At 51.4% G+C, this 25613-nt stretch overlaps 2 protein-coding genes across 4 annotated transcripts in view; both read left to right on the forward strand.

Annotated features, from left to right (window-relative positions):
• Positions 1-851: 851 nt before the first annotated feature.
• On the forward strand, positions 852-2505 carry cytl1 (cytokine like 1; the record flags this gene model as incomplete). The annotated part of the gene is made up of 3 exons (XM_084450231.1): positions 852-1007; positions 1792-1908; positions 2464-2505. The coding sequence occupies 3 exons, from the start codon at positions 852-854 to the stop codon at positions 2503-2505; spliced, it is 315 nt and encodes a 104-aa protein (XP_084306357.1).
• Positions 2506-3493: 988 nt separating this feature from the next.
• stk10 (serine/threonine kinase 10) overlaps positions 3494-25613 on the forward strand; it is a 42399-nt gene continuing 20279 nt past the window's right edge. The window contains exons 1-7 of one of the 3 annotated variants that reach the window (XM_084449661.1): positions 3494-3946; positions 12571-12735; positions 19498-19546; positions 20568-20717; positions 21912-21984; positions 22943-23137; positions 24388-24469. In XM_084449661.1, coding sequence (XP_084305787.1) covers positions 3788-3946; positions 12571-12735; positions 19498-19546; positions 20568-20717; positions 21912-21984; positions 22943-23137; positions 24388-24469 — 873 coding nt within the window. In that variant the 5' untranslated portion in view covers positions 3494-3787. Of the gene's footprint in view, positions 3947-12570; positions 12736-16380; positions 16507-17153; positions 17236-19497; positions 19547-20567; positions 20718-21911; positions 21985-22942; positions 23138-24387; positions 24470-25613 lie in introns of those variants that run through there. The other 2 variants (XM_084449662.1, XM_084449663.1) reach the window with 2 other exon arrangements.

Here is a 25613-nt window from a genome sequence, read left to right on the forward strand (position 1 = left end):
CAGACAAAGCCATGTGTGTGGAACTACCCCCACCTAATGGAGGGACGTCTAATAGCATGCCAGCAAACCGCCACCACAGCTGTGGACTGAGAGAATCAGAATGTGCACTGCAGAAATCCTGAGGGAGCTCGTCGTGTGTTGGATTGTGAGATAACTGTTCTCTTTACGGGATCTCTGTTGTCCTACCTACAGTATGCTATGTGCTCCGTTCTCTCTTCTGCTGTCAGCTGAGTGAGATCTATCATCCCTCACTGGCACGGAATATGTATTCAGTTTCATGGGGGAAATTTACAGGCTTATCTTGGTATAAGATACACCCTACTAAAATTTCACAGACTGTGATAAGCCTGATTTAGATAAGCAGATAATACTGATATGGGGATATTATATATCCTGCTTTACTGTCAATACAGTAGCTTGCAGATGAGACAGACACACCATGGTTAGTCTCTGTTTTTCATGGATACTGTACCTGAGGCCCTTTTGCAGCTGAACAAAAGGCAGCGATGCAGCACACGACAATGGCTCTTAGCCACAAGGCACAGTTTCTTCGTTTCTAACCATTCTGGAACTTGATATCGTAATATGTCATATTTTGTTTTGCAAGAGCAGCCATGGAACTACTGATAGAGATCTGCTGTCTTTGATTAGTGATGATCGCTTCACTCCCCATTGTGCGCATGCACACACACACACACACACACACACACACACACACACACACACACACACACACACACACACATTGGATTCTTATCTGGTTGCTCAATATATTGGAGTAAACATGATGATAGGCGTGTTGTGCATCCTTGTCAGAGAGCTGCGCAGCTTATTATACAGTACAGTCAACCATGGTCGTGTTAGGGCACACCCTGCTGGCACTGGCCCTGGTGCCCGTGATCCTGGGGTACCAACCCATGCTACCCATCACATGCTACACCACAGTGCTGAACATGGCACGGAAGCTCACCCTGCACGCGGCGGAGCTGAAGACGGACCCTGAGACTGTAAGTTGACTTAAGACCCCTGTCTGCTGATGGTTTATGGCATGGCATGGACGTGACACAGAGCCCTTGGATGTGCATCTCTGGCTTAGACTGTAGATAGATAGATATAGATAAAGATAGATAAAGTTGTATTTCTGTGTCATACGCCATATGGCGCCCAGCCCATATGGGCTTACAAGACACAATCCATTCAGATTCATCAAAACAAACAAATTGACAAGTCAGCAACAAAATGTATATCAATACAATTACATAGTACAATCAAATAAACAAAGTGTCACTGTAAATGCATAGCTTAGATAATTCCTTCCCTGTTGTAAGAAGGTATACCAAGGGCTAACTTGTATTTGTCCCATGCTACAGAGCCGCTGCATGGCAAACATTCCTGATCTCTACATAGACGTGCACGCAAGTATGACTGCACGATACAATATATCTCCCCAGCGGTCACTGCTCTGGCCTCTCTCCATGTGGATGTTTGGACATGTTCAACTAATGTATCCGTGCCGCATTTCAGGTCACCGAGTGTTAGATTTAAAAAAGCCCTCTATCTAAAAGATGAGATTGACAAAAGTATTACGGATGTATAACTAATGTATGTATAACTAATAACTAATAACTGCAATTTCAATGCTTGAGTCTACAAAACAGACACAGTAAGCAGGGCTCCCTTGAAAAAGGCATCTCTGTCCCAAAGGCAAGGGGACCCTCTGCATAAATAAAGGTTCAACAACAGCTCCTCCTTGTGTTGACAGTGCGTGATGTCTTAGATGCGGACCTACAGTACGTGGCCCTGGTGGAGGGCCTGCGCGAGCGTCACTGTGCCTACACCAGGGAAGTGAGACGGCTGGGAGTCACCATGCGCCAGCTGTACATCATCATGTCCCAGAAGTGTCGCGGGGTAAGAGGCTGACGCGGGCGAGAGAAATGTGCCCAGACAGACGTGCTCGTTACGCCCTCCCAGAGCCTGCGGTCTGATGAAACAGTGTAGGCTGGAACACAACATAGCAAGCACGGCTATAAAATGGATTAGTGATGACATCTAGCTTGATTTTGTGCGCGCGTGTGTGTGTGCGAGTGTGTGTGTGCGTGTGTGTGTGTGTGTGTGTGTGTGTGTGTGAGAGAGAGATAGAGATGGCATCAACACAGGGAGTTTATTTTATGGGTCATACTACTGGTAGTTAAAATGGTTTATGAAACAAATTATTAAAAGTCCAGGCATTTTTGTGCCTCTCTACCTCCACAATTGCCTTCCTAGAGTCTGACATGACAGAATGGTTTTATCCTCCACTCTACACCTTTTATGGCATAGCTTCTACCTCACACCCTTATTCTCAGGGCAGAAAGCTATGTTTTGTATGTACCAAAACTTCATTGATCTTGCCTAATGTGATGTGAAGAGCTTTATAGGGTCCCTGTTTTACTGCACTCACACGCCTCATATTTCTGTGTTTAGGAGCTGGTCTTCACCAGTGATGACTGTGCAGCTTTGGAATGAAGACGTGCTGGAGCCTGAAATGACAGAGTCACTGTTTATGGGAGAGAGAGAGAGAGAGAGAGAGAGAGAGAGAGAGAGAGAGAGAGAGAGAGAGGGAGAGAACAGTCTACTGCATTGAGGATAAGGAGCTTGGACAAATCTGAGCAAATTGTATCTAATTATATGAGGCCATGCAACAACTATGACTTGTTCATGTTACCCTTTTACTCAATTTACACATGCTTATTTACAGTTTGCAATTTAAGTCGGGAGTTGTGTACTTATGTAGGCTACTTCTTGCAGGGGGTTCTGCTGTGAATAAACTACACTGATCTCTGAAGACTTACGAGTGAAATGAGTTGATTTTGTAAATAATTTAGCATAGGCCTACTAATATCTGGTGGTAAAGGCAAATCAAGAAAACGCTCCATATAAAATGTAGCCTACTTGTGATTGCCACTAAGTGGTGCTAGTGAGCCGAAATAGAGGGATATAAATCTCAATGCATTCCAAGGCAATAGGAAAGCTATCAACTGTAGGGCCATTTTGGTATAATGTGCCACTTCGGTTTATGACAATAAGGATTAATAACCTTAAATGTGGGGGTGAAGTATGAAGGGATTTCAGACTGGCTGGCATGGTCTGGCCTTTCAATTCGTATGCTATCAAATCACTTATGTTTTGCAAATGTGTACAAGCCGACTCGATTATAACTTTGGACTTAGGGTTTCGTACCAGTCCTACCTGTTTATGACAGCTGTTTCCGTCGTTTAGGCTACCTGTCAGCAGCCACATGGAAGGTGTCAAGGCAATATGCAGACACGCCCATACAGCTGGGAGACCGAGTTCTTTTAAATACTATCGCCTGTGTGCCAGATGAGGAATCTACTTACGGGGAACTACATTTATCATGGCCGTGGATGAGCTGTTTAGCAACAGGGTGGGGCTTTTTACACTGACTAGCAACAAGTTGTGCTCACTGGCGTTTACTGTATGGGTCGGAAGCAGCAGGTGGTCAGCGTCCGGAGGACAGACATGTGAATGGAAACATGAGGCTGTTTCATCAAGACAGCTGGATTTTATGACAGCGCGTGGACTGACATGGACGACGCGGAATAACTATTTTAGTAACCTATATTTTCTGAACGTTTAATTTCATTTTTTTTTTGAAAGGCGTGAAACATTGAAACTTAATTTAGCGCTCGTGGACTCTAGCTTTAGCGCTCGTGTCGCGCATCCAGAGTTTTTGACCGTTTGGGCATTTTTACTTGTACTTCATGTAATTTTACTTCCAAGTTGAATTATGGCTTTCGCTAAATTCAGTAAAATACTTCGACTTTCCTCTTTCGACATCAAAAAGAAAGTAAAGCAATATGACCATGTTCACCGCGACATCAATCCCAACGACATTTGGGAAATTATCGGTGAATTGGGTGATGGGGCATTTGGAAAAGTTTACAAGGTAAGTTTGTAGGCTAGGCCATATTTGGATGCACACTGCACGTATGTGCGTCTTTATCTAGCACTCGTCTGTCTGCGAGGATCAGGTGGTTGCGCAACTTGTGATAATATATGTGACGACTAGGCTATACCTAGGTTACTGCATGCGTGGCCCTATTAGCTGTTAGTTCAGGTAGGTAGTTGTCTGTGTAATTATGGTAAAAGGTCTGATCAAAACCTGTTCCTTCACAGAGAAATCAACAGTATGTCGTGCAAAAGAGCGTTACTCAAATAGTTTCCAGATAGCACCTGGCTTCATGCACCTACAGTATATGGCCAGTTAGGCCTACATTCTCTGCAGTGGAGCAGTGAGGTCAGTGGTTAGTGGACTGTCCTTCACACCGCCTGTCGTGATCGAGTTTAGGAGCACGAGTGTCATGGCTTTGTATCAATAGATGGTTACCACACCTTACATTCCCTCAGACCGACTACTAAAGTACATAGATACACTAGGTGTGTCTTCAAACAGTGACGACTGACACCTCACTAGGCTTCACTAGATCCCTCTGATCAAAGTAAGCAAGCACATCTGTGCTGCCTATCATTTTCTACACTGGATTGTGCGAGATAAATGTCTCTTGGAATGGGAACACTTCTTGATTTCATGCCCCGGCCTGCTGTGCTTCTGTAGCTCTTGAGTTGTGGGTCTCATTAGGATTTTTCCCCAGAGGACATCATCGTTTGCGCTGTGTGCTCCTTCCAAACTCTAACTCCAGTGTGTCAGAGGAGCTGTTTAATCTGGACCACTCTCAGACCTTACTTTGTGACATGGCAACAGGAGTGTTTGCTCGTGCCCAGGCCAGGGTAACACAGTGGGGGCTATTGACTGCAGGAGGGAGGGCCTGTGGAAGAAGTGAGGCCTGACTAGGAGCTACGGACTAAAGGGCTACAGTGAACAGTCTGCTACCTTGTGAACAGGCAGCCATGTGAGAGAGCATCATGTGGCATGCTGACAGCATCGGGAAGAAAAATAGCAGGGCGCCTCGCTTAATAGAAATTCCATGGGGACATCAGGACTCGCCCACTTCACTTCTCATTTCTACGCCTTAAAGGGTTTTTAGTTCAATCATTATAAATTAAATTCTTGAGTACTTAATTATTTTTGGTTTTATGAGGCCAAAATATTGTCTCCTGAAGTCTTGAGAGACATTTCTGCATGTCTGCTGTGTTCTTCTGAAGCCCCAGTGTGTTCCACTCTGGCTGTCCTATCTTGACTCGGAGTGTGGCGGACGACTGATGTTCCACACCTGGAGCTGTCGGGGTCGGCCTGGAGGGACAGAGAGAGGGGAAGCTGTGGGCAGGTGTCAGGGGAGCACTTCCTGTATGACTCTCAGGCCAAAGACTATTAGCTGGTCTGTGGGAGGGGCCTCAAGACTACACCAACCACAGGAGAGATGAAGGCACATGACAGACACTGTATAGTCATGCACATTCAAGCAAAACGAATTCCGCCTGGCCTAGTAGGGGGAGGAGCTATTGCCGTATCCCTTTAACATCAGCGTCTGCTTCATGTCAGAGGTTAGGGGTCAGGCGTTCAGAGTTGAAGAAAGAGTTCAGGAAGTCTGTATTTGACACTTGTAACCACGGTTCAACGACCCCAGTAGGGAGGACACACCTCGCCCCAGTGCTTCTGGGGAAGACCTAGATCTAGTCAAGATGTGTGCTGTAACCTACAGTAGTGTTTACTACAGCTGTTAAAGGAATGATCAGGTCCCACACTGATCTGTGAGGTCATCATCATCAGTCTTGAAGGTTTCTTTCGAATCTTTGTTTGGGTTAAATTGGCTTCGTTTGGGTGGATGTGTGAACATCGATGGCCTGGATCCTGGAAACAGATTAGCCGAATTCCTCTGCAGACTCACCGGAGATCCTGCTTCGTGAGTGATTTACTGTAACTTGGAAGCCTCCGGAATCTGCTCAACAAACAAGCTGAGCCCAGGGTGGATGGATGCACCATTTAGAGAGCGTAAACAAGGCCCGGCGCCGTGTGTGGTCCGTAAACGCCCGGTAGGGGACGGGCCGCGCCGTCGACACGCTCAGGTTTTCTGCGTCACCGGGCCGCACTATCCCTCTCGGGTTAATGGCCCTTCAGTGTCACTATCTGGTCAGGACACCGTGTCTGTGTCACGCAGATGGCTGTATTTAAAGATGCACGGGTGACACCGGTGCCTAGGGGTGCATTCAAGATGTTAACTGTGGAGTGGAGTGGAAATCGAGTGGTTCCAAGCCGTTAGTCGTGAATCAGGTTTATAGTTGTCTGCCGTTGATGTTGTGCCAGCGTTCGCAGAGTTTAACAGCGAGCTCGTTCGCAGACGGTGGATGTTGCACTGCTGCAAAACCGAGGTAAACCTCGGCGTCGCGGGACGCGTCCCAGGTGTCAGGCAGCAGTAATTAACGCCGAAGCGGGAACAGTATCCCGGTGTCAGCGGGTGTGTTTGAGCCATCAAGGGAACCGTCCATCCACACAACACACTCCGGTCTGTCTGCGTTTACTCTGGAGACCCGAGACTCTCCTCCTCGCGAGGCCTCGGCTCGGCCTGGGTTCGCCCAAATCCGTCCGAGGCTCGGCGACGTGTCCCGCCCCCTCCTGCTCCCCGTGACGCCCCAGACGGGCGCTGCTACTTCGGTCGGGGCGAGTTGGACTGTGTGAATCCGGAGTGTGCCGAAAGGACGGCTTCACTTATTAACGGGACACGAGTCGCAGAGCATGCCCCCCCCCCCCCCCCCTCCCACACACACACACACAGTCAGGGGAATTCGCGCCGTCCCTGAAGTCGCGGATCGTATTACCCCTCTAAGTAGTCCCCGTAGACGAGGCCTGGTTCATCCTTTCTCCGCCCATGCGCCCGTCGGTGTAGTAGTCTCAGCCAGCGACGCGCTTCATTACCCTCTAAGATTTAGGCTAATCTGTAAAAACACCCGTACGCCGACTGTGTCGGCATGCTAATCTGAAGCCCGGGTCTCAGCTCTGGGGCTTAAAGTCAGCCTTTGGGTCGTGGTTCATTACATCACGGCTGGTTACGTCACAGTCGACTGCGCCGGTCGCTCAACCGACTCTGTTCTAGGAGCACGTTGCTGCTGCTGCATTGTAGAGGCCCTGGTACGCTGAGAGAACACAGCCAGGCGGAGTTCCAGGGGAGCCTGGGGTTTCTAATCTCAGGGCCCAGCTGGACTCGCTCTGCCTGATAAGGTCTCTCCTCGGTGGGTGTGGAAGGAAGCCACCTTCCATGGCTCTCTGTGACGAACACGCGCACGCACGCACGCACGCACACTCACACACACACACACACACACACACACACACACACACACACACTTTTGAGCTAAACACACCAGCAAGTGTTTTAGGGAACTTTCACAACAGGTTGTGAAACTTCCTTAAAGACAACTTGCTCTTGGGGGTTAAGAATTGGAACTTCCCTGTGCATGAGTGTGGCTCACACCCATGTTTTGCAACTCTGTAAATGAAGTTTAACCCCCCGTCTTCCTCTTGGGTTACGTTACTTAACCCAGAGCGACCCTCCTTGGCAGAAAGCATCTTCCTTTGAGAGATGCAGGCTCTGACACACTAATGCTCATTCCCGCTCGGGCCACAGCTGATTAACTGGAAGGGGGGAGATTAGTGTACACTAGCCAATCCCCCGCTCCGTCTGTCAGCCTGGCCCTCTGTCTGTCTGGAGGGGGATTTCGTAACCGACCCTCCCCCCGCTCCTGTGATCATATGATGTCCTCTGACCTAACCCCTGACCCTTGACCCTTGGCCATAGGTGGCCTTAGTGGCCTCAGCAGACGGTGGCTCATGGTGTCCCGCACACACCAGGGGTCTTAGACAGGGTGGTGTAACGTTACCAGTCAGATATAATGTCCCACAGACAAAAACAACAACCTGATTTGTTATTCCCATTGTAACCAAGAGCGCACCTAATACGTCCGTCTGTACCAAATACATCTGGCGCCCCGATACTTCGAGGTACTGTACCCCACCACAGCTACGCTGACGCAGTGCAATAAGTGTGTTCGTTACATAACGCCTCATACATTTCGTCCGGTTTTGAGTCGCGCACATGTCTGCTGATCATCAGCAAGGTCCGGGGGATTCACTAACACTATTAGCACATTGTAGACATGACATTCCTTGTCCACGGAGACGCAGAGGGCTGCAGAATGTCCGGGCAGAGGTCGACCACACACATTCCCCCAGGAGGGGAGGGGACGGGAGCAGAGTCCTTTCACTTACCCGCAGAAATGTGTGTGTGTGTGCGTGCGTGCGTGCGTGCGTGTGTGTGTCTGTGCGTGTGTCTGTGCGTGTGTCTGTGCGCGTGCATTTTGTATGCGCGTGCGTAAGTGTGTTAGGCGCGTGTGTGGAAAAGAGCATAGTTCACTGCCTGTGGAGCCCCCGTGCCTCTCCTAGTTGATTTAGCCTGCAGGTAATTGACCCCTGCCTGGCAGGTGGAGTCATCTTCCCAGCGGACCCTGTAACCCGGCCCCAGGCTGTATTTACGGCCTACATGTTCGATTTGGACAGATTATCTCCTTAAGTGTTTCAAGCTGCGCAGTATACGGTACATGGGCGTGATGAGAGGGCGTTTGATGGAGTCAGGGAGGGTGTGTGTGTGTGTGTACAGTGTGTGTATGTGTGTGTGTGTGTGTAACACACACTGTACAGTGCGCTCACGTATCTAAGAGGGGAGTAGGGAGTAATAAGCTGATCCTGGTTTTCCAGCTTTCTGGCGCTCTGTGGGGCAGCGGTGATCGGGGAGTAGATGAGCGAGGTGTCCCTTCCAGGGATGCTGGCTGTAGCCAGCGGAGGCTAGCGGTGAGCCCCAGGCTAGCAGAGGGCTTGGTCAAGCTGTAGCCAACGGATGCTAGCGGTGAGCCCCAGGCTAGCAGAGGGCTTGGTCAAGCTGTAGCCAGCGGAGGCTAGCAGTGAGCCCCAGGCTAGCAGAGGGGTTGGCCAGGCAGTAGCCACCAGTGGAGGCTAGCGGTGGGCACCAGGCCAGCTGCCAAGCTAACAGAGGGGTGGTCTAGGCTGTAGCCAGCGGAGGCTAGCCTATCGGACCCCGTACTGGCTGCCAGGCTAACAGAGGGGTTGGCTAGGCTGTAGCCACCAGTGACGGCTAGCAATGGGCCCCAGGCTAGCTGCCAGGCTAGCAGAGGGGTAGGCTAGGCTGTAGCCAGCGGTGGGCCCCTCAGACGTCCATGGAAACCAAGGGGCCAAACAGAGCGGTCAGCGCTGTGCTGCTCCCTCCAGGGATGACCGGGCTGAGAGGACGGTTCTGTTCCCCTCAGCTGGGATGTGAGAGGCTGCTGTGTTCAGACGGTTTCGCAGACGCCTTTTTTCCACTTTGTATAATTCCATTAGGTTGGCGTGATGGCCGGCTCCAGGAAGTCAGGGGCCCCATGGGAGGACAACAAGGCATTTTAGTGTCATTTCCTTTGTGTACAGTAATGGCACATGAACACACACACACACACACACAGCCACACACACACACACACACACACACACACACACACACACACACACAGACACACTTAGACAGCCAGACAGACTCACAGATGTGAATATGCTCAGTGCTTCCCCTGTTGCCCCCTAAAGCCCCCCCAAAGGACTCACACACACGCACACGCACACACACCTAAAGCCCAGAAGCACATTCCTGAGCCTTGTTACTGTATCACTGGGTCTCGGGGGGGGGGGGGGCGGCGGGGCGGGGGGGAGAGGAAGAACAGACAGAGGGAGGATTGGAGAGACAGGATGAAGAAGGGGTGTGAAAGTGAGGCGGCGTGTGCGTGCGTGCGTGCGTGCGTGTGTGCGTGCCTGCTCTGTGCAGGCTTGTTAAGCAGGGCCTTGATGGAGCGTGCCAGCCTGTTAACACGGGGCTTTTCCATGCTGGTGTTTGTTTCAGTTTTTGTTTATTTTGGATCCCCATTAGCTGTGGCAGAACGACAGCTCTAATCTTCCTCCGGATAATTAAAAATGACATCAAGACGTGAGACACATGCACACATAAAGCATAACAACGTGACTAACATCACATAAAACATTTATATTATTATAGCCTACACATAAAGTCACTAACATGACTGCCATGACATCACATACACGACATGACTAACGTCACATAAGACGCTCCACACGTCAGGACGTCACAGCATGACCGACATGACATCACACACGGCATGGCTGTGATCGCACGACATGGGCATTTACGCAATATTAGAGAAAGAAAGGAAACCGCACACTCAAGCTCTCGATGCCGAGTGATTCAGACAACACATCGGACAAAGGCCTCTACGCCGATAGGTTGTCTGAATAAATCACCCGGCATCCAGAGCTTGAGTGAGCGGTTTCTTTTCTTCTAGTATGTTTCACCCGTTACCGGCACCTCTCCAAGACTACGGTGTGCGCTTTCTTCTTTTTCCTCGACCATTTACACCATATAACATCAAGCAAATAGACATGTATGTGCATAACACTACTGTAAATAGCAGGCCATGACAACAGAACATGTTCATGTTTAGACCAGACGGCTTCCTCAGGGGGGAATCTCACACAAACACGCAAACGCTCAGTGACGCCTCGTCAATCTGGAACTCTGTGTCAAACGATACCGTCTTAGCTGGTCCGGTCCTGCTAGCGTCATCTCCTCTGTCCAGTACGGAGCGCCGCCTGGCCTGCGACCGGCCCGCGTCTGTCAGAGTTCGGGCAGGCCGGCCTGTGATTGGCCGGCACGTGAGTATGCGGAAGCGTGCGCGCCGTGTTTACCCAGATGTTTTCTCACATCCCCCCCCAGGCCCTGGCTGGACCCCAGCGGGCTGCTGAGTCTGCCTCCAATCTACAGATCAGCGGCAGGAGGCGCGCACACATATACATACACACACACACACACACACACATATATACACCTGCACACAGTGAAGAGGCTTTGCTATCCCATCCCAGCTCATACAACCCCCCCCCCCACCCACCCACACACACGCACGTACGTCCGACACACACCTTCCATCAGATCCTCTCTCACCCTCGCGTCCTCACTGCTTCCTCTCTCTCTCACCCGCCTTCCTTTCTCACCCACCTTCCTTTCTCATTCGCTGCTCTCCACCGTGGCTCCTCTCGTCGACGTCTTCTCTCACACACACACACACACACACACACAAACACACACACGGTTTTGGAGGGATACCACGTTGCCCCCCCCCAGTCAGCGTGTAGGTTGTAATTAGTGTTTACCCCACATTCTCTCTCTCTGCCGTTCACCCCGCATTCTCGGAATGTTCCGAATGACTTCCTGTCCCGTGTGGTCACCGGCTGCCGTTGACTCAACCTCCTGTTTTGACGGTTTTGACTCAGGATGACTCGCAGGGGGGGGGGGGGGGGGGGGGCATGCAGGCCTACACTAGAAAGACACACTGAACAATGGTGTTTACAACCATCACATTGTAGTAGGCACTGAAACGTGTGCGCGCGTGTGTGTGCGTGCGTGCGCGTGCCTGTGCGTGTGTGTGTTAGGGCAGGCTTCAGTGGTTCCTCCTAAGCTCTCTCAGGGTGTGGAGTTACCCTTCCTGTTGTGCATTCTGAACTGTGGTTACAGTAAGCAACACTTTAATTAGACGCTGGTGTTTCTGGCTCAGTTTGGATTCTGATTGGCCTCTCTCCTCGAGAGACTGTAGCCCAAGTCACAGAGGCCCAGAATAGTTCACTATAGTAGACCGTGGCCTTCGTGTTCTGTTGTTGTTGTTGTTGTTGTTGTGTGGAGAGGGTATCTGAATCAAAGGACAAGACTGCAATATAACTTTTGATTATTCTTCAGATGCCAACCAACAGAAGGCCTTGGTGGGGTAAATGTGTGAGATTTGTACAGTATGTTTGACCTTTCTGTCATAGACACATGGCAGTGCACAGAAGTGGAACCTGGAAGTGGAAGTTTCCGTTCACACTCATTGGCCTAGTTGAGGACCCACCCTTGGGGTTTTTACTGATTACCCAACATGCCCCCCCTCCGCCCACCAACACCCCCGTCGCCTTGCATTTCCTCCTATGGGCGTATCTGACCTCAGCCATGACCCGGTTTGACCCTTTACCATCAAGTCACCGCTCCCGTTGGAAGTGGCCAAATGTATTCATTTCTATTTAAAGGGATATGCGAACTCATAATATTGTCTCATTCACTAAATACAAAAAGGCCATTGCACACATTGCAACGGCAGTAGAACTTGACATCATCACACACCCACTCAATCACCACTCCAGCCTGCTTTCATCTGGGCGTAGGTAGAGAACACTGAGGTGCAGAAGGGCTCGCTTTGGGAAAATGCCTGATCCTCGCAGACACAGCTGCCCTAAACAATAGGCCTCGTTGAACAGGCCTGAGTGTGTACTTGTCATTGTATGGTGTTGTCATCATTGTATGGTGTTACTGTGTACTGTATGTCAAGTTCTTCCGATGTTTATTACAGTGCTGTGGAAAGGAATTTCCCTCTGGGGAAAATAAAGTCTATAGTCTAAAGCCACTAGTCAAACTGAATGCTTAAAGTTTGTATGGTGTGTGTGTGTGTGTGTGTGTGTGTGATTTTGTCTTCCAGGCCAAGAACAAGGAGACAGGCGTTCTGGCTGCAGCCAAAGTGATCGAGACCAAGTGTGAGGAGGAGCTGGAGGAGTACATCGTGGAGATCGACATCCTGGCCAAATGTGACCACCGCTATATCGTCAAGCTGATGGACGCCTTCTACTACGACAACAAACTCTGGGTAAGCTTCCACTGGGCCAGACGACAAACTCTGGGTAAGCTTCCTCTGGGCCAGACGACAAACTCTGGGTAAGCTTCCTCTGGGCCAGACGACAAACTCTGGGTAAGCTTCCTCTGGGCCAACTAGGAAGCAGTGGCCAACTGACTGTTGTATTGGTAATCATGTCCAATACTGACTCATACCAACATGGGATAGGATCCCAGACCATTGCATTTCCTGTCCGGTAGGCCAGTGTTGGAACTGGGCCGTGTGTTTCAGCAGAGGGAGTGGCGAGCCCTAGGTACTGTAACAGGAGGAGGATTGAGACAGATCTCAAGAGTTTCTCCCATGTGGATGGGCCTCTCCACTCACTTCCCCCTTCTCTCTCAATCGAGGACACGTTTTCCATCCGCTTCACAATCTGCCCGGCTGCGCGTACGGCCAAGACAAACACGAGTGACCTTGCTCTCTGAATCGAGCCCGTCCCGGACTTCAAATGCCCTAGGAATTGAGCTCAGCGAGTTATTATTAGAGCGAACGCATCGTACAAATATGTAACTTCCCATCGTAGCCACCGGGGACGGCGCGTAACGACGACGTCGTCGTAAAACCCCCGGATAAGCGCGCTCATTGCTTGGCTCTCTCAAACATTAACAACGCGGACGTTTCTTATTTTTATATACCTGACATTTTACGGGCCTTATTTAGAGATGCGATCTTGCCTCGCGGCGTTGGAGCGGAGTGCGGCCAAAAGTCAAACCGCAGCCGAGAGGCACGTGACGGCGAGCTGGAGCGCGGGGGGAAGAGAAGGCTTAGCAAACTGCTGTCTCTGCACACGGAGCCGGGGACCCGCCCATCCTGTCCTCTCCCTCGCTCCGGCTCCTATCACTGCCAATTACACGGACCCGCGTGTTTAAAGTCCGCCCGAGGGCGTCGCCCGTGTTCGTTCTTTGCCTTCCTAATTGGGGTGCCACCCCAGACAGATGGTGTGCTGTGCTAGCAGGTCCGTAACACCCCCCCCCACCCCCCTCCCCTCCTCCAGGGTCTGTTGGAGACCCGTGTGGCATAGCTGGAATTCCTCCCGGGGAAAAGGAGAATGTTCCGGCTACGAGGCGGCTTGCGCCTTGGGTGCTGTGGTGGTCCGTGGTGTTTGGATAAAGGGCAGTGCGCAAACACACCTAGCTCCTAACAGGCCACACGTTTCTTGCGTGTGTGCATGTGTGTGCGTGTGTGTGTGTGAGAGAGCGAGAGCGCTTGTGTGTGTCTGTGTGTGTGTAGGATGTCCTTGGTGGGTTTCAGCTTTCTTCCTGTGATCTCATTCTCAAGACCTCAGTGTTCTTTTATTAGTGTACACAGTAAGTAAAGACAATAGTCAGCCCTTTTAAGCAGACTTTCACTAGCCATTGTAAATCGGGCCGTAGGGTTTATCTGTTTCAACACAAACATCATTTCCATGAGAGAACGTGTTCAGGACTCTCTTCTTTGCCTCTACAGATTTTATACTTTTATTTTTTGTTTACGCATCTTTATTCTCAGGTCCCTTGACACCTCGCTGTCTGGTTAGGTCACAACAACGGCTCAACATAAGCCCCTTATAGCACAAATAAACCACGACAAAATACAGATTCATTCAACCTCCACATTCCTCCGTGGCCCGTGTTAGCGTTCAGGGTCGTAGCGTGCTAGGGAGCAGCTGGAGCTGGAGCTCGGCATCTGGCTTCACGTCTCCGTCATAGACGCTTCTCTTGTGGGTGCGGGAGGGGAGCTGGACGCCTCGACCGTGAAACCTCCATACCGCCGCCACAGCGACGCAGACCCCCCCCCCCACCCCGCCGTCTCACCCTGGCGGTGCCGTCTCACCCGGGTGGGGCCTCTCTGAGGCAGCGCCAGACTGGAGGAGCGGCGGGTGGGCAGGACCCAGAAACCCCATCCTTGAGGAGGGGGGGAGAGGAGAGGAGAGGAGAGGAGAGGAGAGGAGAGGAGAGGAGAGGAGAGGAGAGGAGAGGAGAGGAGAGGAGAGGAGAGGAGAGGAGAGGAGAGGAGAGGTGGGGAGGGGAGGGGAGGAGGGCAGGGTGGCACATTCCAGTGCCCACCCACTCCGCTGAGAGAACAGGCCTGTTTGTTCTCGTTTTGGGAACAATCCTCCCTCTCTGAGCCAGCCCCCAGCGTGAGAAACGGGGGGCCTTTAACACAGACCCTGCACTGCTGACGTTAGCGCCGGCACACACACACACACACACACACACACACCTGCTTTGAATGAGATACTGTAATATGTCATGTCTATCTGAAATCTATGTTCTGTTGTTTCTTGACTGCAGCCAGCAGGGGTGACGCTTTGATGTGAAAACATTGTTGTAAACAAACACAGATGTATTAAAACGCGTTGACAGCTTGAGGATGATGGATCCATCGGGAAAAACCAACCTCCATCTGGGTGTGTGTGTGCGCGCGCGTGCGTGCATCTGAGCGTGTGTATCCGCACGTTATACCTTTTAGTCAGTGTATCACTCACCTCGTTGCTGGCTTTCAACCAGGCAGAGTGGAATAGTAGAGGGCTCTCAGCCTGGGGGAATGCTGCAGTGTGTGTGTGTGTGTGCGTGCGGGTGGGTGGATGGGTGGGTGGGGGGAGTGTCAGTGTGTGTGCGTCGTTTCCGAGCCTTCGAAGAAAGATGATTAAATGGAAGATGAGTGATGTTGGGCTGGGCTCCTTGTTCTGCTGTGTTGTCCTTCCGGGCCCAGCCCAGCCTAGCCTAGCCCATTCCAGCCCATTCCAGCCCATTCCAGCCCATTCCATCCCATTCCAGCCCAGCCCAGTAGGACCCAGTCCAGCAGCGCTGTGTGTAAATCTGTCCCTGTCCTCTATTGTGCTCTTTACCTCGACTTCCCGCCGCTCCCCGCAGGACGGTCCTCTGCGCCCCAACGACCGCTCCGCTGACGCGCCTCGGCGCGCCCTGAATCACTCCGCCGGACGTAACGCACCTATTCCCTCGGCATCACTCACCGCCGGCGTCGCCGGGGCTCATTTACTGGCGCTGTCACGCTGTGTTTTACGCTCGGGGAGGGGGGGAGGGGGGGTCGCCTGAGAAAATGAGCTCGCAAATCAGCCGACGCACTGAAAAGAACCTGAGCAAGATGTCAGCGACTCAGCAGGGCTGAGGACGCCCCGCCCCTCGCGGCCAGGACCGTTCGTTAACCCCGTAGGTGCTCAGCGACTCAGCAGGGCTGAGGACGCCCCGCCCCTCGCGGCCAGGACAGTTCGTTAACCCCGTAGGTGCTCATGAGTCTCCGGGCCACGAACGGCGCCCGCTCGCTCCGCCCAGATAACCGGTCCGACGCAGCCAGGAGTTTCGTAAAAGGAAAGCCGGCGTCTTTTAACAGTCGTCAATTATTCACACGGCTCTCTCTTCAGGAGCAATGAAATAGTTGGACAGTCACCAGTCCTGTTGCGGTGTAGAGTGTGCGTGTGTGTGTGTGTGTGAGTGTGTGTGTGGGCATGCAGTCTAACCAGTGTGTGTGTGTGTGTGTGTGTACGAGTGCATGTGTGTGCACGCGTGCGCGCTGCTGTTGACATGCCGTCTGACCAGTGTGCATGTGTGTGTGCGTGTGTGTGTGTGCGCGCGCTGCCGCTTGCATGCGGTCGGACCAGTTTGATCACATCTGTCAGCGAGGCTCGCGTCATCCAGAGGGTTCCAGACATTCCTTCCTCCAAAAGGAAGTCCGTCTGGTATCTGTGGTTAAAACCCCAGCGCCTGTATGCACCCCTCTCTCTGGATCCCCTGCCTGTCCCAGGTGAGACTGTTTCTGACAGCGGTGTCGTACCGCAGAGAGAGAGAGAGGAGCAGGGGCCGGCGTTCGGAGGGCCGGTGTGTTAAGGCAACGCCGGCCGTCTACCTTGTGTTGGCCCAACACTCGGGGGATTATCTAACGGTGACATCACTGCCGGGCTGCCGCAAACGACGAACACCGAGATGGCTTCACAGATTTCTTGAGAGAGCAGAGCACCGAGCAGACGCACGCACTCTCTCTCTCTCTCTCTCTCTCTCTCTCTCTCTCTCACACACACACATTCCAACACACGCAAGACCCTCACCCTCATACTAGGGCTGCTCGATTATGGCAAAAATCATAATCACAATTAATTTGATTGATATTGAGATGACGATTATTTAACACGATTATTATTCATTGAATTTTTTTTTTAATCAAAACTTTTAACATTTTCTTAACAAATCAAATAATACATTGACTTTGATAATTAATTTATTAAATGTTGACAGTGGCTTTTATTTTTAACAATGTTCTTTGGATTAGATACATTTCTCCCATGGGAGACAAATAGTGGACCTTGATAAATAAATAACACAAAGTGCCAAAACTGATAAATAAAGAAGCTTCAAAGCACCGCCACCACCACCAAGAAGACTACCTCGGAAAGATAATTTCACTAGGACAGAATGCGTCTAAATAAGTTATTTATTGGTAGCGCCGAGGCTTCAAAACCCAGACACTTTTGCTTAGGTAAGTGAAGTTTCATGTTTATCTGACACTTGTAAATATGAGCGCCTCTCCTAAATAGGCCGACACCGATTTATTTTGACGGCAAAGTGAATGGACCAGCAAAGGACTGCTGTCTGGCATGAGCGAGCAGAATGCGACAACGGGACTGAGAAGGGCTTCTTTGAGGGGCAGCTATGACTGCGTAGCACATTTTACACACCGTGTCAACTTGGTCCAAATCTGTCTCCGCGAACCCATAGTGTTTCCACACCACTGACGTTGTTTTAGCTCTCTTGTCCACCTCTCTTTCTGCTGCCATAATCTTCTTCTTGTCGTGTTTTGTTCGAGAGGAGCATGCGTGCGCCTCGCTTGACAACCCGTCTCGCTAAACTAACTAAAGTGTTTGTTTTGGGGCTTTGGGGGGTGGGGGAGGGGTCAAGCACGGTATAGCTCTGCAGTGTAGGGTGCGCTTGATTTGTGCAAAATCGTTTTATGGCGATTATTTTGTTTTAATGATCGTTGACAGCCCAAATCTTAATCTAGATTAAAATCTGATGAATCGAGCAGCCCTACCTCATACTGTACAAACCTGTCTGTTTGGAACGTGTGTGTAGGTGCGTGCATGCGAGGGGAGGAGGAGGCCAACAGCCAGAGGGGAACGTATCCCAGCTGTGTGTGTGTGTGTGTGTGTGTGTGTGTGTGTCTCAGAGAGGGTGTGTGTGTGAGAGAAAGGAGGAAATGAAGAATGAGGCTCTTGGCAGCTGAGGTCTCTGCCTACAGGACTTGTTAGTGTTTTTGCGGGGTTGTTTTCGGGTCTTCCTGTTCTGTAGCTCTCTTCTGTTTCACCTCAGGAGAGATGGTCTTCTGTTCCTAGACCTCCGTAAGTGTCTGGATTGGGTGTCTTGGGGGAGTGTAGAGTCAGAGAGCGACATTTTGTCATCACGTATACATCTCTAAACACACACCGTCTTAGTTCTGTCAGCAGCTGTGTGTGTGTGTGTGTGTGTGCGCGCTTGTGTGAATGCGTGGGTGCGTCTCTGAATGACTGCATATCTGCGCTCATGAAAGAGTGAGATGTTTCACCCCAGATTTACCACATCTGTGTGTGTGCGTGCGTGCGTGTCCTATGTGTGTGCGTCTGTGCGTTTGTGTCTATGATAGGGGAGGACTCTTCTTCCTCACTAGTGGTGACTGTTTTGTCTAGGCTCTGCTGCTGAGATGTGGAAGTGCTTCGGCCTTCATTACATTACATTGGTCAGGGCTGGGGCCTCTCTCTGGTTAGGGCTGGGGCCTCTCTCTCTGGTCAGGGCTGGGGCAGGGCCCCTCTCTCACTGGTCAGGGCAGGGCCCCTCTCTCGCTGGTCAGGGCTGGGCCCCTCTCTCACTGGTCAGGGCTGGGGCCTCTCTCACTGGTCAGGGCTGGGGCCTCTCTCTCACTGGTCAGGGCTGGGGCCTCTCTCTCGCTGGTCAGGGCTGGGGCCTCTCTCTCACTGGTCAGGGCTGGGGCCTCTCTCACTGATCAGGGCTGGGGCCTCTCTCTCGCTGGTCAGGGCTGGGGCCTCTCTCTCACTGATCAGGGCTGGGGCCTCTCTCACTGATCAGGGCTGGGGCCTCTCTCTCGCTAGTCAGGGCTGGGGCCTCTCTCTCTCTCTGATCAGGGCTGGGGCCTCTCTCACTGGTCAGGGCTGGGCCTCTCTCTCACTGGTCAGGGCTGGGGCAGGGCCTCTCTCACTGGTCAGGGCTGGGCCTCTCTCTCTCGCTGGTCAGGGCTGGGGCCTCTCTCACTGGTCAGGGCTGGGGCCTCTCTCTCACTGGTCAGGGCTGGGGCAGGGCCTCTCTCACTGGTCAGGGCTGGGGCCTCTCTCTCACTGGTCCGGAGTGTAGTGTCCCTGGAGCTCTACTGCTCTAAGACCACCCCCGTGTTATTCACTTAAAGTACCTGCAGTTGATCAGAGTCAGACCAGTCTTTATTCCAGATCATCTGTCCCACGCTCTCGAGGAAGCTACAGTTACAGTATAATGAGTCATCAGCATGCCTGCCGCTGAGAAATGTCAGGCTCACCCAGCTACTTACGAGAGGCACTCGAGCTCATATTTCCCCCGAGTAAGAATCAGGCAAATGTGGTTTAATGTCTCGCCCAGTAAAAGCATTGGTCACATTCCGCTGTGTGAATGTGTTATATGCCGTTTGACTGTCCTTCCCTCTTGTATTTCTATCGCCTGAGAATCAACAATAAATCTGTCACCTCGACACCGGGTCAACCTGAACCTCCTCTTCCTCCAGATCATGATCGAGTTCTGCCCTGGGGGAGCTGTGGATGCCACCATGCTAGGTAAGGAGACACTTTCTCTTAATCTCTCTCTCGCTCTCTTTCTCTCTCTGGTGATCTCTCTCTCTCTCTCCCTCTCTTTCTGTCTAATTCTCTCTCTCCTGCTCGCTCTCTCTGTTTCCTTCCTTCTCTCTCTCCTTCCTACTCTCTTTCTCTCTCTCCTCCCCCCCTCCATATCCCCCCCCCCTCCCCTTTTAAAGACTCAGGTTCTATACCTGCGGTTTCCTCCGCGTCCGTGGAAGTCACTTTGTTCCGATGGCCCCCGAGGGCGGGCGGCCCAAGAGACCCGCCATGGTTCCGCGGGGGGGGGGGCATCGTCCCAGAGAGCTACAGGGCAGACAGGGAGGAGGCCCGCCGTGTGGGAACCCCCCCCCCCGCACCCCCCGAGCCTGTTTTCATTTTGATAATCCGCCTCCCCCCCCCCCCCCACACACACACAACTAGAGCTAACCAAACACGGGGAGAAAAGGGTTCGTCCACGTCCATGTTTTCTCAAAGCCAGTTGACACTGCGGGGCCCCGTTAACCGCGCAGCAGCGGCGGGGGGGGGGGGAGGGGGGAACACCCGTCCGACCGACCCGGGCCCCGCCGAGAGAAGAACCTTGTCCTCATTTCCTGCTCCCTCCTAGGTGGTTTGTAATGTATGCAGAGAAGTCAAGGAGGTTATGGCGGAGGAGGTTTTTTGAAAATGGCAGTACAGTTGCAATGTAGTTTTTTTTTCTTGTACAATTGTATGAAGAATGTGAGCCTTAACCTATCCTTCGCCCCCTCTCTCCTCTCCTCTCTCTCTCCTCTTTCTCTCTCTCCTCTTTCACTCTCTCCTCTCTCTTTTTCTCTCATTCTCTCTCCATCTCTCTCCTTTCCTCTCTCTCTCCTCTCTCCTCTCCTCTTTCTCTCTCCTCTCTTTCTCTCTCATTCTCTCCATCTCTTTCTCTCTCCATCTCTCCTCTCTTTTTCTCTCTCCATCTCTCTCTCTCTCCATCTCTCTCTCTCTCTCTCTCTCTCTCTCTCTCTCTCTCCTGCAGAGCTGGACAGGGGGCTGCTGGAGCCTCAGATCAAGGTGGTGTGCAGACAGATGCTGGAGGCTCTGGTCTACCTGCACAGCATGAAGATCATCCACCGAGACCTGAAGGCCGGGAACATCCTGCTCACCCTGGAGGGAGACATCAAGCTGGGTGAGGCTGGGCCTGGCAGCTGGACATGGGAGACGAGGACGGGTTAGGGACGGGGCTTCCTCAGGGGCTGGGATCTGGAGGGTGGAGGCTGGGTCTGAAGCTGTGGAGGCTGGTGACTGAGTCCGGGGTTCTGTCTGGGCTACGGGGATTTCAGCATTCCTGCATCTTCTTGTAAAGTATCTTCTCGCAGGAAGATTCAATACATGTCCGATGCCGGTTAAAGCTGACATGCCTAGCATGTGTTTGGTTGCATTGGCCGAGAGAAGAAGAAATGTGTATCTTAATGGTTTTGTATGAACTCTTGTGAACGTTTTAAAGACCGTCTGGGGAGACTTTTCCACCAGGCTTTTTGCCGGGCACCCCAGAGTTTGACAAGGCCCTCATGCTTTACATATTTTCTACAAGACACCACCAGGGCGTGATTTACAGTAATAACTGGGAGTTGCCTCAGCATTCATGCTTTCCTCACCATCTGTTTAACCCAGACATCACACACTATGCAACTAGTCTGTTCTGCATTTTTCCCCGGAGGCCTCCCTGCTCCACTCTAGAGTAGAAGCATTTGCAGCCAGCCCCACGGGTGGAGAGCAGAGTACGCACTGACATCACGTTGCTTTAGTCACACAGACGGAGAGCATTATGGGGTGTGTTCATCCATAGGATCGCTCACAGACCACTCACCGTACAGGTGTGAGAACCTGGAAACTCCGAGGACAGAAGCGCCTCGCCGCTCTGTGAGAATATGGGATACGTGTACGAAAGCTACTCGGCTACTCGTTTAAAAAAGGAGGCCTTGGCTTATATTTAAGGGAGCCTGCAGACACAAAAAGACCAAATCTAGAGACAAATGCTAGTATTTATGTCTCGCCTCAGTCTGTCACTGGCATTATCCTGAGGCCTGTTCAGCTGAAACCAGAAACGATGTCTCTGTAAGTGCGGGGTCGTGTCGCGGGAGAAGAAGCGGCCGCTTGGGACGAGTGTGCTCGACTCTAAATTAAATCAGTCGACTCTACGTCTCTCCGCCATGATGTCATGGCAGTTTTACGGCGCAGAAACAGATATTTCTCTCCCTCTCGCCCAAGAGATGATGTGAGGTTAGAAGCTGGCCTATCAATCACAGCCTGTACCTCGAAACAGAGCCACGGAATGTCTTTTAACTCTCGTTTTGTTTTCTTTCTGTGTCCACGCTTGCAGCTGATTTTGGCGTGTCGGCAAAAAACACCAAAACCCTTCAAAGACGAGACTCGTTCATAGGAACACCGTACTGGTGAGTACAGGACAGTCACGTGACCACCCTGGCCTGCACTGGGCTCATAATACAATGCATGATGGGATTCTAATAACATACTTCCTCAGAACCAGGAAGACAGAACCAGCGAGCGTGTCTAGCTACTGTACAGGTCTAAAACCAGAAACATATTCTCAGCTGTAATGCTACTGTACGATATCCCATGTGGGTGGGTGTGTGCGTGCGTGCGTGCGTGTGTGTGTGTGTGTGTGTGTGTGTGTGTGTAAGCTGTCAGGACTTAGTGTGGTTCTGGACCTTGGTCTCTGGTCTTGGTTCTTCTATGATCCCAGTGTGGTTGAGTTAACCATTGACCACAGCAGGTTATCCAATGTCACCTGGGACACCCAGTGATGCACAGCAATTTCTCCCTCCCCAAACGTTGCGCAAGCCTGACAAGTCCACAAGTCACACTTCACTCAGTGTTCTCCCCAGTTAATAAGGAACTGAGAATGTACTTTGTGAGGATTGCGTAACTTGTCATTACCTTGATTGGGGTCAATAAAGTACTTATCTCTCTTTGATTGAAAGCAAACATTAAAGGTTCAGATTGTGGTTAAGCGTTGTTGCCTGTCACACTGCTGGTTTACATACCTGCCCTGAAGAGTGTTGACACAAGCAAAGTAGGCAGAATGGAATGCGCTCTCTGTTTGAACAGTCTTTGACAAGTCTTATGTTTTCAGATATGTTTGTACCATAATCTCAATGAAGACCTAAATGAAAACACATCAATCACCATGTTTATAGGCTGACAGATTACAATAGGATTAAAATTGCAATTATGATAGTTAATAAAGGTTAATAATAATAACAATATATATGCATTATATTACTAGTGTTATTATTGTTGCTATTATATGATAACAATAATAATGATGATGATAATAATAATAATGCAAATTTAACCCTTTAGTGTGTGTGTGTGTGTGTGTCCATCCAGGATGGCTCCGGAGGTGGTGATGTGTGAGACCATGAAAGACGCTCCGTACGACTACAAGGCGGACATCTGGTCCCTGGGCATCACGCTGATTGAGCTGGCCCAGATCGAGCCGCCCCACCACGAGCTCAACCCCATGAGGGTCCTGCTGAAGATCGCCAAGTCTGACCCCCCCACCCTGGAGCAACCCCACAAGTGGTGAGAAAACACACAAACATGCGCACTCTCGTGTTCACATGTCAGTCCGTTCTTCACAATCACCATTGGTATAGGCTTAAGAAGCAAATGATAGTAGGGGGAGACTGGGGTGAATTGAGCATAGGGGGAAGTTGAGCCATCCCTTGTTTCTAGGAAACCGTAAAAAAAAAAATTGAGCATGTGACCAAATATTTAGGAGAAAGGCACCATTTCATGAAGTCTGTGAAGGTAAGAGACACATGAGTAAAGTAGTTAGACATTTATGTCCCCCCAAAAAAATTTCCTCCATCATAAGTTTCATGAGGATTTTGTAAAGACCAAAATAGATATTTTTAAATGTGATTTGAAGAAGTGACTGTGATTTCATTCAGTATAGAAATGTGTAACTGTGGAATATCTTAATCCAGGGAGGGAGGGAGGCAGGGAGGGGGGGGGGTGTGGGGGTGTATGGGGGGGTCTTGGAAGAGGGGAGGGGAGGAGGGAGGGTGGGAGAGGAAGTAGGGAGGGAAGGAGGGAAATTGATCTACTTACCCCATACACGGGGTAAGTTGTGCCACAAGACCACTTTTTTGGGGGGACATGCTATAATATCAAAACTGTTAGGTTCAAACTGATTCTGATTGTTTGCAGGGATGCACACCATCCTGAAATATATGCTGATATATTAGTTAGCAAAAAATATATATAATTGCCTTAATGTAGTGATCCTGAATATGAAAAGTGGCTCGACTGTCCCCCCCACTAGTGAGCTACTACAGTTTGTTTGTGTGTGTGCGTGCGTGCACACGTGTGTGTGTGTGTACAGTACGTGTGTTTGTGCAAGGGTGCGTTGTGGTACGGTATCAGGGTTCCAGTGTTAAACACTTATGTCAATTTGTGTGGTTTCATCTGTCCCAAGCACTGCGTGTGTGCGTGCGTGTGTGTGTGTGTGTGTGTGTTTCATGGGCCAGTGTATTCCCTGTCCTGATAGGATAGCCTCCTCTCTCCACTCCCTCTGCGAGAGCTATTCTCCAGGCTGGGGGAGAAGCGCATTTGCCAGTGAAAGCTTTATTTTTTTAAGGAAATATAGCTGCGTTTGAAGCTATGATTACCCTGAGAAAAAGCCACGCAGCCAACTGAAGCGCATTCCTGGAGCGGTTGAACTGTGCGCCATGTCACAAAGCTATCTAGTGAAAATACCCCGGCGCCCCTACGTTTGATTAATGTACCAGCGTGGTCCTATTTTGTTTTTTGTTTTTTTTTCATCCTAGGTCACGGGAGTTTAAGGATTTCCTGAAGACGTGTCTGGACAAGCACCCGGAGAGTCGACCCACACCCGCCCAGCTCCTAGAGGTGAGGTCCCCGCACGGGGCCCTGCGCGCCGCCACGCCCCCGGAGCTCCCAGCTCGCTGTCGCCGGCGTTTCCCAGTCACCGATTCGCATCCGTCATCCTCAGACGGTGACTGGCCGTCGACGAGAGAGTGAGGATGGAGAGAGAGAGAGAGGGCAAGAAGAAGGGAAGCGATGGAGAGAGAGAGGCGTCCATTCAAATGCAGGAGGAGCCGCCACTTCCTGTCTGCGTCCCACAGCCCAGGGAATGCTAGCTATTTACATTCCGGCTCCCGGCCAGTGGGGCTGGGCTGATTTCTCAGTATCCCCACCCGCCCACTGGCCAGTTGGTGGGGTGTGTGTGTGAGGGGGGGTTCTGGCACAAAGCCCGCTGGGAGCTCTGCAACCGGAGCGCGTGACGGGCGCGGCTTGGCGATGGTTATCATCCCGGCTTCCGCCGCCCCCCCCCCCCCCCCCCCCCCCCCCCCCGGGGCAGGAGACTGGCGAGATGTCACCGAGATGGCGCGGCGCGGCGTGGAAACGGGGAGTCAACGTCGTCAACTCCCCCCTCCCAGTCCGCCGCCGCCACCACTAACGCCAGCCCACACAGACATGGTGACAGGCATGGGGAGGTCCCAGGGGGGGTCGGGGTGCTTTCAATGGCTACATTGTGCTGGTGGCGATGGGCCGGACAGGGAGCGTGGGCCAGGCCGGTAATGTTAGAGGTTAGAGTTACAGTCAGAAGTCATAGTTACAGTCAGACCCCGAGGGTTTCCTGTTCGAACCTCGACTGGCTCCGGCGGGTCGATAACGTCAGTTTCAACGGTCGCCTGAGTGAGTCAGCGAGTTGAGCCGTAGCTGTTTTTTCTCTCCCGTTCCCTCTCTCTTCGCTGGGTCATGTCCACGGCCACCTCAGGCTGTTCGTGCGCGTGTGTGCGTGTGTGTGTGTGTGTGTGGAATGGGGTATACACAACCCTGTGACTCACCACCCCTGGGACCAGCTGGTGTTGATTTTAGGAAAAGGGTGAATGTTCCCCTACACACGCCCGCATGCACACACACACACACACACACGCGCACACACCCCTCTTGGGTTTAACTGTGCAGGTACTGTACCTCCAGCCTCTCTCTGTTGTCTGAACCCCAGATGGAACATGTGGTTCAGGTT

The sequence above is a fragment of the Borostomias antarcticus genome, assembly GCF_949987555.1.
Source record: "Borostomias antarcticus genome assembly, chromosome: 15".
NCBI classification, from domain to species: Eukaryota; Metazoa; Chordata; class Actinopteri; order Stomiiformes; family Stomiidae; genus Borostomias; species Borostomias antarcticus.